General features: G+C 41.8%; 1 protein-coding gene across 1 annotated transcript in view; it reads right to left on the bottom strand.

The window, feature by feature from the left end:
- F8 (coagulation factor VIII) overlaps nt 1-13640 on the bottom strand; it is a 97185-nt gene that overhangs the window by 21299 nt on the left and 62246 nt on the right. Inside the window, exons 22-24 of the mRNA XM_056539178.1 lie at nt 13386-13541; nt 11125-11269; nt 8193-8341 (exon numbers count right to left, since the gene is read on the bottom strand). Coding sequence (XP_056395153.1) covers nt 8193-8341; nt 11125-11269; nt 13386-13541 — 450 coding nt within the window. The remainder of the gene's footprint in view (nt 1-8192; nt 8342-11124; nt 11270-13385; nt 13542-13640) is intronic.

Here is a 13640-nt window from a genome sequence, read left to right as displayed (position 1 = left end):
TACGTTCATGCCGTTCACCATACGGGATCATTTACATTTTATTTTAATAGTACGGATATTTACGCACGTGGCGATACCAAATATGTATATAAAATATTTTTTTTACACTTTTTGGGGGTAAAATAGAGAAAATGGGACAATTTACGTTTTTATTGGGGGAGGGGGTTTTTCACATTTTTTTTACTTAATTTTTTTACTTAATTTTTTTACTTTTATTTTTACACTCTTATAGTCCCCATAGGGGACTATTTATAGCAACCATTCGATTGCTAATACTGTTCAGTGCTATGTATAGGACATAGCACTGATCAAGGTTATCGGTCATCTTCTGCTCTGGTCTGCGGGAAGGTAGATCAGAGCAGAAGACGCCGGGAAGACAGCGGAGGTAGGTTTTTGCACTTTGGTTTTTTCCTCCTTACCTTTTAAAAATCATAACCCTTTCAATTTTCCACCTAAAAATCCATATTATGGCTTATTTATTGCGTCACCAATTCTACTTTGCAGTGACATCAGTCATTTTACCCAAAAATTCACGATGAAACGGAAAAAAAAATCATTGTGCGACAAAATCGAAGAAAAAACGCCATTTTGTAACTTTTGGGGGCTTCCGTTTCAACGCAGTGCATATTTCGGTAAAAATGACACCTTATCATTATTCCGTAGGTCCATACGGTTAAAATGATACCCTACTTATATAGGTTTGATTTTGTCGTACTTCTGGAAAAAATCATAACTACATGCAGGAAAATTTATACGTTTAAAAATGTCCTCTTCTGACCCCTATAACTTTTTTATTTTTCCACATACAGGGCGGTATGAGGACTCATTTTTTGCGCCGTGATCTGAAGTTTTTATCTGTATGATTTTTGTTGTGATCGGACTTTTTGATCACTTTTCATTCATTTTTTAATGGTATAAAAAGTGACCAAAATACGCTTTTTTGGACTTTGGAATTTTTTTGTGCGTACACCATTGACCGTGCGGTTTAATTTGTGATATATTTTTATAGTTCGGACATTTACGCACGCGGCGATACCACATATGTTTATTTTTATTTACACTGTTTTATTTTTTTTATGGGAAAAGGGGGGTGATTCAAACTTTTATTAGGGAAGGGGTTAAATGACCTTTATTAACACTTTTTTTTAACCTTTTTTTTTGCAGTGTTATAGGTCCCATAGGGACCTATAACACTGCACACACTGATCTCTCATCCTGATCACAGGCGTGTATTAACACGCCTGTGATCAGTGTTATCAGCGCTTGACTGCTCCTGCCTGGATCTCAGGCACAGAGCAGTCATTCATCGATCGGACACCGAGGAGGCAGGTAAGGGCCCTCCCGTTGTCCTGCAAGCTGTTCGGGACGCCGCGATTTCACCGCGGCGGTCCCGAACAGCTCGACTGACTAGCCGGGATACTTTCACTTTCGCTTTAGAAGCGGCGGTCAGCTTTGACCGCCGCTTCTAAAGGGTTAATACCGCACATCGCCGCGATCGGCGATGTGTGGTATTAGCCGCGGGTCCCGGCCGTTGATGAGCGCCGGGACCGATGCAATGTGATGCGGGGTCGCAGCACGACCCCGCTTCATATCGCGGGTGCCGGTGCAGGACGTAAATATACGTCCTGCGTCGTTAAAGGGGTATTCCAGGCAAAACCTTTTTTTATATATATCAACTGGCTCCGGAAAGTTAAACAGATTTGTAAATTACTTCTATTAAAAAATCTTAATCCTTCCAATAGTTATTAGCTTCTGAAGTTTTCTGTCTAACTGCTCAATGATGATGTCACGTCCCGGGAGCTGTGCATGATGGGAGAATATCCCCATAGGAACTGCACAGCTCCCGGGACGTGAGTCATCAGAGAGCAGTTAGACAGAAAACAACAACTCAACTTCAGAAGCTAATAACTATTGGAAGGATTAAGATTTTTTATTAGAAGTAATTTACAAATCTGTTTAACTTTCCGGAGCCAGTAGATATATAAAAAAAAGTTTTGGCCTGGAATACCCCTTTAAGTGACCGCGATGCTGCAGATACCGTGATCTGTATTGATCATGGCATCTGAGGGGTTAATGGTGGACATCCGCGTGATCGCGGGTGTCCGCCATTACCGGCGAGTCCCTGGCTGCGATCCACAGCCAGGACCTGCCCCGCATGATGCCGGCATCGCTCCGATGCCCGCGATTATGCTCAGGACGTAAATGTACGTCCTGGTGCGTTAAGTACCACATCACCAGGACGTACATTTACGTCCTGCATCGTTAAGGGGTTAAAACAGTTGGCCGAAAGATATTGAAGCTGTGTACTTGTCTCACTAAGGGCTTTAACACTATGGACAGTCAGCCAACAGAATGTCCGCTTGCAGCTGGCTCTGCCAAAATCATCCATGCGGACATACGCCATCTCATAGACAGCAATGCAATATCATTTTTGCAAATGACATTGCCCATTTAAGCCATATCTGTAACAGGTGAAGGTAAGTGGTGCCTGCAGTCTGATGAACCAAAGTTTTTACAGAGTTATCGAAGTGAGAGGTATTAGTCTTATGCCTTGGGACATTTGGAACTGCCAAAACAGTTATAGAAATATAGGCGCATGTGCCATTTTCTGTCTTTTATCCTAATAAATTTGTCTTAGGGGAAGGGCCTACCTGCCTCGTGAACACGAAAACATGGTCGCAGGTGGTGGGCATTGGCCACACCATTTTGCTGGTAGCACTGCAGTTTTATGGGAAATATTGTGCAACCGGACGGTCACCACATGTGGGTATGGTTTTGTCCACATGCAGCAGCCACATCATGGAGCTGCACTCTTAAACATGGAGAGCATCCCCACTCCTTAGTGATCAGACCCACTTTTTCTCATTTTCAGATTTTGGAGACAATTTGGTATTAAAAGTACAGTTTTTTGCACACATTGAGTTGCATAAAATTTTGGATCAGTTTACAGCAAATGCATTGATAAATATTGGCCTATGTGTCGGAGATACAAAGTAAACCGAAGAGAGAATCCCGACCTCCACTGCTTTACACTTGGCCTAAACATCTCCAACAGCTGATCTACATCATTGATATAAAGAATAATTGCAAACAATGTGGCCATTATTCTCTTCCTAAATGCCCAATGAGTTACAACAAGTGTGGGAGCTGTGGCATTTAAAAGACAGAACTTAGGAGTTTCACTAGTCCTCACTTTATCTGCAATGTAGCACAGCAGCCGCTTTGTCTTCCTATGACTTCTGCTTCCAATGACTCATAAAAGGCGTTGTGTTTTAAAGAATGAGTGCGCGCTATTTCTGTAGATTATGCTATGTCTTTCTGGAAGAATCAAAACAATGAGCTCAGACTTTCCACCATACATAAGATCTGCCATGTGTGATTATATGTACATTTATCTCCTTCACTTTGTTCCCACCCATCCTGGCAAGATCAAGACATGGTTTTTTTTTTTTCCATTTCAAGTATCTGACCAGTATATTTTTACTTATTCATGGGTCTGCTAATACAATACAAGTTGTATGTGTTTTTGTAACAGATAATTGTAAAATTTCAATTATAATGTTAAATAAGATCTATGATTTATCTAGGTGTCCCCATACAAGGGCATATTACATCTGTATTTTCACGTCCATATTTCCTGGCTGCAGGTCTGGTGCCGCAAACTGACAGATTCCTTATTCAAACACAGTGCAAACTTAGACAGAACAGTCTTCAAATGCGCAACATTTTTAAAGTGTCTGGAGCTGATTGATAAATCGTGTTTATCTGTAGACTAACTAAACTAGTCTAAGTTTACACCAACTAGACTCATTGAGAAAAAACAATAATGCTGCAAGAAGGAATTGTTGGAATCAAATGAATTACAATATTAGAGTAAAAGTTTATTGGGGAACATAGTACAATTGAAAGGAAGCTCTAGTACACTGTTGGGCCACTTCTATCCTGGATACAAGATAAGACAGGGTTGGGCTTGTAGGCATACAGGTTCCATATGGCATTCTGAGGCACATTTGCCCACAGATGGTATAGCTGGTGATAAATCTGGTAACATGGAACGCCAAGAAGTTGATGCAATCTGGCAGTGACATTTCTGGAATACCATTGCTGTGAATTGAAAAATGCCAGATGGAAAGCATGAGAGGTGTCTCGAGGCTGCAGGATGTCCTGCACATATCTCTGAGATGTTGATGTCCCTACTAGGAATGATCATCACACCAGCAGTTGGGGCAGTGTGTCACTTCATAACAAAGGCAGAATCACCACAAGGCCTCCATACTCACCACAAGGCCTCCATACTCACCACAAGGCCTCCATACTCACCACAAGGCCTCCATACTAGGGATGTAAAAAAAAAATCGACTTGCGCGATTATCGCGATTTTTCACTTGGCAATACTGAATTGATTCAAAATATTTTTGAATCGATCCTTTTAGGGATGTGGAATTTGTATCTCCCGACGCCCGGAACAACATGTCCCAGGCATCAGGAGATACAAATTCCCCATTTGTGGAGCCGGGCAGGCCGGATCTGATGCGGCGGCGCTCTTGGTGTATGGAGCGGGTTCCGACTTGTGCCCGCTCCGTACTCTGCGGCCCACAGCTGATTTCAGTAGCTGGGGGCCGCTGATGCATCACCGCCGCTAATATCCAGCATGCGGCGCTCAGAGGGGTGTATGGAGCGGGCGCCGGACCCCTGCCCACTCCATACTCTGCAGCCCCCAGCTGTTTTCAGTAGCCGGGGCCGCCGCTAATATCCATCATGCGGTGCTCAGCAGTCTGTATGGAGCGGGCTCCGGACTCCTGCCCGCTCCATACTCTGTAGCCCCCGGCTGTTTTCAGTAGCTGGGGGCCGCTAATTGCCAGCATGCGGTGATCGCCGTCGCTGGCTATTTAACCCTTTAGATCGCCGCCATCAAAGCTGACAGCTGCATCTAAAGGGATCTGTGAATGCTCCCTGGTGGGCTAGTGGGGTGGCTTGCCCCCCCCCCCCCCCCCCCCCCCGCAGCGCGGTCGCGGGCGGGCGATCCACTGTGGAGGTAGCCGGAGGGCTTACATCTGCTTCCTACTGTCCCGTGGCTCTGTCATAACTCTCTTATATTTCCATCCACAGACCCATATGAGGGCTTGTTTTTTGCATCACTAATTGTACTTTGTAATTACATCACTTATTTTACCATAAAATTTAAGGCGCAACCAAACAAATATTATTTATGTGGGAAAATTGAAAAAAAAAAAAACGCAATTTAGCAAATTTTGGAAGGTTTTGTTTTCACGCTGTACACTTTCCGGTAAAAATGACATGTTTTCTTTATTCTGTGGGTCAATACAATTAAAATGATACCCATGTTATATGCTTTTCTATAATTGTACCATTTAAAAATAATCTCAAACCATTTTAACAAAATTAGTATGTTTGAAATTGCCCTATTTTGACCACCTATAACTTTCTAATTTTTCCGTATATGGGGCGATATGAGGGCTCATTTTTTGCACCGTAATCTGTAGTTTTTATCAGTACCACTTTTGCTTAGGTTTTACTTTTTATACATTTTTTATAAATAAATTTTTTAATAAAGTGTGACAAAAAAGAAGCAATTTTTGACTCTTTTTATTTTTTTAGGTTTACGCTGTTCACCGTACGGGATAAAAACAATATATTTTAATATTTCAGACTTTTACGCTCGCTGCGATACCAATTATGTGTATTAATTATTTTTTTTACGCTTTTTGGGGGGTAAAATGGGAAAACTGACATTTTACTTTTTTATTGGTGGAGGGGATTTTTCAAATTTTTTTCTTTTTTTTTTTACACTTTTTATGTTCCCACATGGGACTATTCATAGCAATCATTTGATTGCTAATACTGTTCAGTGCTATGTATAGGACATAGCACTGATCAGTATTATCGGTGATCTTCTGCTCTGGTCTGCTCGATCTCGGACCAGAGCAGGAGACCCCTGGAGATGACCGGAGCCAGGTGAGGGGACCTCCAGCCGCCATGCTGGATGATCAGCGCTGCGGGTGATCCGATCATCCATTCAAAGTACCACACTGCCGCAGATGCCGTGATCTGTATTGATCACGGCATCTGAGGGGTTAATGGCGGACATAAAACTCATAATAATTGTGATACAATTCATGGGTGCCTGTTTTTGATGCACATTGCACCAAAATTTTGGACCATTTGCACAATACTAAATCAGAGCCGATGTGTTACATTTGATAGATCCATTGGTATACAAATGTCTTTCGACATAAAAAAAAGTATACAAATCATATAATGTAGAAATGAAGTATGAACAATCCTTCTTGCCTTCTCATACATTCACTATCATAAATAGCAGTTATAGTACAAATAAAGACTGCATTGCATGTGACATTAATACACACTATATCAGTGTACACATGTGAAACAATATTGTGAGAATTCTGATACTGTGATTAAGTTTGCTGTGATTCACACAAGGAGTTTTTGTGATGACTTGGCTGCATCAGTTTTTTTGTTTTGATTATACACTGCTCAAAAAAAATAAAGGGAACACTAAGATAACACATCCTAGATCTGAATGAATGAACTAATCGTATGAAATATACATAGTTGAATGTGCGGACAACAAAATCACTCAAAAATTAACAATGGAAATCAAATTTATCAACCCATGGAGGTCTGGATAGGGAGTCACACTCAAAATCAAAGTGGAAAACCACACTACAGTCTGATCCAACTTTGATGTAATGTCCTTAAAACAAGTCAAAATGAGGCTCAATAGTGTGTGTGGCCTTCACGTGCCCGTATGACCTCCCTATAAGGCCTGGGCATGCTCCTGATGAGGCGGTGGATGGTCTCCTGAGGGATATCCTCCCAGACCTGGACTAAAGCACCTGACAACTCTTAGACAGTCTGTGGTGGAACGTGGCATTGGTGGATGAAGCGAGACATGATGTCCCAGATGTGCTCAATCGGATTCAGGTCTGGGGAACAGGCGGGCCAGTCCATAGCATCAATGCCTTCCTCTTGCAGGAACTGCTGACACACTTCAGCCACATGAGGTCTAGCATTGTCTTGCATTAGGAGGAACCCAGGGCCAACTGCACCAGCATATGGTCTCACAAGGGGTCTGAGGATCTCATCTCGGTACGTAATGGCAGTCAGGCTACCTCTGGCAAGCACATGGAGGGCTGTGCGGCCCAACAAAGAAATGCCATCTAATGCCATTACTGACCCACCGCCAAACTGGTCATGCTGGAGGATGTTGCAGGCAGCAGAACGTTCTACATGGTGTCTCCAGACTCTGTCACATCTGCCACATGTGCTTAGTGTGAACCTGCTTTCATCTGTGAAGAGCACAGGGCGCCAGTGGTGAATTTGCTCTTGGTGTTCTCTGGCAAATGCCAATTGTCCTGCACGGTGTTGGGCTGTAAGCACAACCCCCACCTGTGGACGTTGGGCCCTCATACCACCCTCATGGAGTCTGTTTCTGACCATTTGGATACATGCACATCTGTGGCCTTTTGGAGGTCATTTTTCAGGGCTCTGGCAGTTTTCCTACTGCTCCTTCTTGCACAAAGGCGGAGGTAGCGGTCCTGCTGCTGGGTTATTGCCCTCTTACAGCCTGCTCCATGTCTCCTGATGTACTGGCCTGTCTCCTGGTAGCGTCTCCATGCTCTGGACACTATACTGACAGACACAGCAAACCTTCTTGCCACAGCTCGCATTGATGTGCCATCCTGGATGAGCTGCACTACCTGAGCCACTAGTGTGGGTTGCAGACTCCGTCTCATGCTACTACTAGAGTGAAAGCACTGCCAGCATTCAAAAGTGACCGAAACATCAGCCAGGAAGCATAAGAACTGAGAAGTGGTCTGTGATCACCACCTGCAGAACAACTCCTTTATTGGGGGTGTCTTGCTAATTGCCTATAATTTCCACCTGTTGTCTGTTCCATTTTCTTAACATCATGTGAAACTGATTGTCAATCAGTGTTGCTTCCTGAGTGGACAGTGTGATTTCACAGAAGTGTCATTGACTTGGAGTTACATTGTGTTGTTTAAGTGTTCCCTTTATTTTTTTGAGCAGTGTATTTTATTGTAATTTCTCCCCCAAAACAGACAAAAAAAAAAAGCCAAAACAAAACTGCATTTGTAACTTATATTTGTTCTCTAGATCAAAGCACCCTTAAAAGTGATACCCACCTTTGGTCTCCATGCATTAACACGACCTCGCTGGTAAAGTCTTGCTAAATTAGGAGCCCATGAAGAAAATACCGAATGAGAATAAGAGGAAGCAGATATGTGATAAGAGGAAATTGCGCCTGACTGCATACCAAGGGGCAATGAGCAACCTGCAAAACAGAGTGATAACATGTGATAACAAGGCTAACAATGGAGTCATTTCAGTATAATCACACTATTAATAGTTTCAGTTTGGCACATCGAAGGGAATGCATCATCAGAAAATCACCTTTGGGGAGATTTCTCAAAACCTGTACAGAGGAAAAGATGACCAGTTGCCCAAAGCAACCAATCAGATTGTTAATTTTATTTTTCAGAGGTCTTTTTAAAAATGAAAGAAGCAATCAGGTTCTAATAATTCTCACCCTAAAGGTGTTTAAATCAGGTTTTTATGTTAACCATTTGAACCCTGCATTTTAATTTCGTCAGTGACCCAGCTCCAGACTCGACCTGTGTGTGTGTGTAATATGGCGTCGGGAAGTGGGGGAACATGACTGATGCTTATTATTAGGGTTGGTTTCTTATTGGTCTGCTGCCGATCCCAATTGCCTCTGTGCGGTCCTGATGTCTTCTTTGTGCTTCCTTCTTCAGAGCAGAGCAGCTGGCTGTAGAACCTTCCCACATAGCCATCATTGGCTGCAAAGGTGTCTTGTCCTGGCCAGTGATTGGTTGGACAGGAAAGTCCTTAGCCAACTGCTTGTCCCTGAAGAAGAAAGCACAAAAGACACTCTGAGAAGAATGGGATCTGCGGCAGACCAGTGAGGGAATGGGGATAAGTAAGCATCATTTTTTTGAATGCTTTCCCCACTCTCTGGCACCATGTTATGGGGGAAGGACATGAAATATGGGGTAATTGAAATAGAGGGTGTGGACAAGAAATAGGGCATTTGAAATGGTTGAATGGACATGACATGGGGGGATTGGACATCAAATGGGGGATTTCACCATTTGTTTATTACATCACAATCCCATATTGAAATCGCCATTATTTACCTCTATAATCGCAATATGACATTTTCTTCAAATTGTGCAGCCCTAGTTACTAAATTACTTTACATGGGGGTTTCATCTAGGCATTTAATCCAATAGCCATATTTTAAAACAGGAAAAAAAAATTCCTAAAATGGGGGATTTACCTTATTCTGGATCAATGCAGGAGAATAGGCTGAACTGGATGGGGTTATGTTTTTTCACACTTACTATGTTGCTATAACTGAAGATGGATAATGGATGTAGGCAGAACACCAGATTAGTGTAATACAATAAGCTGTGTTTTTATTCCATGGTAAAGGTCAACTTTATCATGGAATAAAAACACAACTTTTTTTTATTACACTAATCTGGTGTTCTGACTACATCCATTATCTATCAAGACGAACTGGAGCAACGAAGTTCTAGTGTGCCTGCACCCACCTACTTATCCTTGTCTGGATGTGCTGCTTCATATGGAGTGTTTATAATTAAGGGTGCGTTCACATGCTATTTGTTTTTGCCGGTTTTCCGCTGCGTATTTGAAAGTATTCCATAAAAAAGTGTTTTCCCAGCAAGTAACGACGTTTCGACCAGGCTTACCCAGTCATTATCAAGCAGTGCACCAGTTGTTACTTGCTGTGAAATCACTTTTTTTTTATGGAATAAATCACTAGAATTTTGTTCACTTCACTACATGTGCTGCGGTGAGATCCTTTTTTGATGTAAAAATGGTGGGCTTTTAACCTGAGCTCCGAATATTGGAGTATCTCTACATGTGTGCTGCTCTTCTCCCTATTGTAGATAAATAGATAGATAGAACAAAGAGCTATCAGCAATCCGGAGTAATATGAATTAGTGATTGGATTTATTCATCAAGTGCACAGAGCAATGTTTCAGCCCTTTCACGCTCCCCCACCCATAGACTCACATTAAGGGGTGAGGGGTGACTTCACGATACTCCATCCCCTGCACAACCCGTCATCAGCCACAGCGTGATCCTCGCTCTGTGCAGCTGAAAAACGGGGATGCTGCTGGAGAGATCGTGGGGGTCCAACATCTTATCCCCTATCCTTTTTACCCCTTTAAGCAAGTAAATATGCACATTTGCCAGTTTAAATAGCCATATATACATATGACATCATTGCATAATTAAGTGTTTTATTCACATAATAATATAGTATACGTAGTGCATTTTTCATATACTATACGCAGTGTATATTATAGATGTGAAAAGTTTCCTAATAGACCTTGCAGCACCAAATTCACCAAAAGTCACAAGCCATTTGATGAATTTGGTGCACGGGAACATTACCTCAGAGTCCTCCTATTTTTTCCACTTGCGTATATTAAATGAAAAATGCACTTAATCAGGCATAGAATTGAGAGCTTGTGCATAGTCATAAGGGTATGTATGAATACAGCAGCTGTATTGCCAACATTTCTGCAAATTCCCAATCACTTGAATGGAGCTTGGTGAAATCCACATGCTTGCCACCAAAACAACCCCTTTTAGAGGATTGGGACATAGTCATGTCTATCTATTCTTTCTCTGGATGCTGGAATCAAGATTGATGCAGAAATTCCACAGTGTGCATAGTGCAGCAGAATCCTGTTGGAATCAATGGGTCTCAATGGGAATATTCTGGCGGATTTCCGCATGGACATTCAGCCGTGTGATCATACCCTTACAGAGGAAAGTGAATTGCCAGCACTGGAAACCATCCGCCCTGCAAGCGACAAACTAGGGTGCCAGTCTAGAGACACAAACAATGTAGAAAAAACAGTCACATCAGAGAGGAAAGACCGAATATTTTACAGATGTAGTTTTATTCTGCCCACCATAAAGTATGAGATAAAACTACAGCTGTAAGATATCCTGGCCTCTGTTAACCAACTTAGAAATTTCTGTATGCAGTCTTACTCGTAAGGTCACAGCCATAAAGTTCCATTCGCAGTCCAGCTCTTGCTCCTGTATGAGTTGGGTGGATCCGTAAAAAACGAGCAATAATTGGAGGATCAAAGTGGTTCTCTCGTATAGTTGATGCATCTACGTTCCCAAAAAATACCTAAAAATATCAAAGTAACTAGGTAAGACTAGAAATGTGCAAATTTCAGCAATTATATTAAAAATCGGTATATAAAAAGTTACTACTGTCTTATTAGTTGGCAGTTAAAAGACACGGATCCTGCACCTGTCATCACAATACTGTACAATATGATGTCCTATTTGGGCTAAATTCACATTGCTGTTTTGCTCTGACCTGTTAAGGGCTCTTCTTTTGTGCAGATCAGCCCCAAAAACAGGTCCCAACAGAGCCCATTGACTTGACTTGGGTCCGTCAGTGATCCGGTAATTGACCAGAGTTTAGCTGAGAAAAAAAAATTGTGCATGGACTATTTTTTTCTCCACTAAACTCCTGTCACTTCAGTGGACTTGCTGACGGAGCTCCTTATAATGGAGCCTGACAGAAATGCGAATGAGCCCTAAAATGTACCATATATTTTGGGGACATATCTACCGGGGTATCATACTAATTCACACTGAAATTTATGCCAAATGGTTAATAGCTAACTTGTTTTAATGCTCTTTTGCCATTCTTTCTGATGTCATATTTTCATGTACATCAATTAATAGGAAAAAGCCGGTGTACAACATCATTTAGATTATACAATTAGAATGGCATTGAAATATATTTAGCATTATATTTTTATGCTACAGGATGGGCCATTTATATGGATACACCTTAATAAAATGGGAATGGTTGGTGATATTAACTTCCTGTTTGTGGCACATTAGTATATGTGAGGGGGAAACTTTTCAAGATGGGTGGTGACCATGGCGGCCATTTTGAAGTTGGCCATTTTGAATCCAACTATTGTTTTTTCAATAGGAAGAGGGTCATGTGACACATCAAACTTATTGAGAATTTCAGAAGAAAAACAATGATGTGCTTGGTTTTAATGTAACTTTATTCTTTCATGAGTTATTTACAAGTTTCTGACCACTTATAAAATGTGTTAAATGTGCTGCCCATTGTGTTGGATTGTCAATGCAACCCTCTTCTCCCACTCTTCACACACTGATAGCAACACCGCAGGAGAAATGCTAGCACAGGCTTCCAGTATCCGTATACACTGCTATATACTACTATATACACCGCAGGAGAAATGCTAGCACAGGCTTCCAGTATCCGTAGTTTCAGGTGCTGCACATCTCGTATCTTCACAGCATAGACAATTGCCTTCAGATGACCCCAAAGATAAAAGTCTAAGGGGGTCAGATTAGGAGACCTTGGAGGCCATTCAACTGGCCCACGACGAACAATCCACTTTCCAGGAAACTGTTCATCTAGGAATGTTCGGACCTGACACCCATAATGTGGTGGTACACCATCTTGCTGGAAAAACTCAGGGAACGTGCCAGCTTCAGTGCATAAAGAGGGAAACACATCATCATGTAGCAATTTCGCATGTCCAGTGGCCTTGAGGTTTCCATTGATGAAGAATGGCCCCACTATCTTTGTACCCCATATACCACACCATACCATCAATTTTTGTGTTCCAACAGTCTTGGAGGGATCTATCCAATGTGGGTTAGTGTCAGACCAATAGCGGTGGTTTTGTTTGTTAACTTCACCATTCACATAAATGTTTGCCTAATCACTGAACAAAATCTGCGTAAACTGAGGGTCCTATTCCAATTTTTGTTTTGCCCATTCTGCAGCACCTGAAACTACGGATACTGGAAGCCTGTGGTAGCATTTCTCCTGCGGTGTTGCTATCAGTGTGTGAAGAGTGCGAAAAGAGGGTTGCATTGACAATCCAACACAATGGGCAGCACATTGAACACATTTTATAAGTGGTCAGAAACTTGTAAATAACTCATGAAAGAATAAAGTTACATTAAAACCAAGCACATCAATGTTTTTCTTGTAAAAATCCCAATAAGTTTGATGTTTTACATGACCCTCTTCCTATTGAAAAAACAAAAGTTGGATTCAAAATGGCCAACTTCAAAATGGCCGCCATGGTCACCACCCATCTTGAAAAGTTTCCCCCCTCACATTTACTAATGTGCCACAAACAGTAAGTTAATATCATCAACCATTCCCATTTTATTAAGGTGTATCCATATAAATGGCCCACCCTGTATAATACTGTTCTCATTGGCTGTGCACATACCATCTGATTACTGCTGGTATTTCCCTGATATGAATTCCACTTCTGTCCATTCAAGCTATAGGATACAAGGAACTGAGATATGTATATAGAGAGAAGACGTTGCCGAGCACCTTGTGTTTGTATGCTGTGGATCAGCATGGGTGTTAGAAGATCAACCTGGGAAAAAAAAGAAACAAATTATATTTACTTTAATCATCCCACATTTTATATGCACTGCATAAATAGGATTTTATTAAGAAATGACTATGCATAGAC

This window comes from Hyla sarda, chromosome 9 (genome assembly GCF_029499605.1).
Source record: "Hyla sarda isolate aHylSar1 chromosome 9, aHylSar1.hap1, whole genome shotgun sequence".
NCBI lineage: Eukaryota > Metazoa > Chordata > Amphibia > Anura > Hylidae > Hyla > Hyla sarda.
Note: the sequence above shows the minus strand (reverse complement) of the source record. Positions and strands in the feature narration are given on the sequence as shown.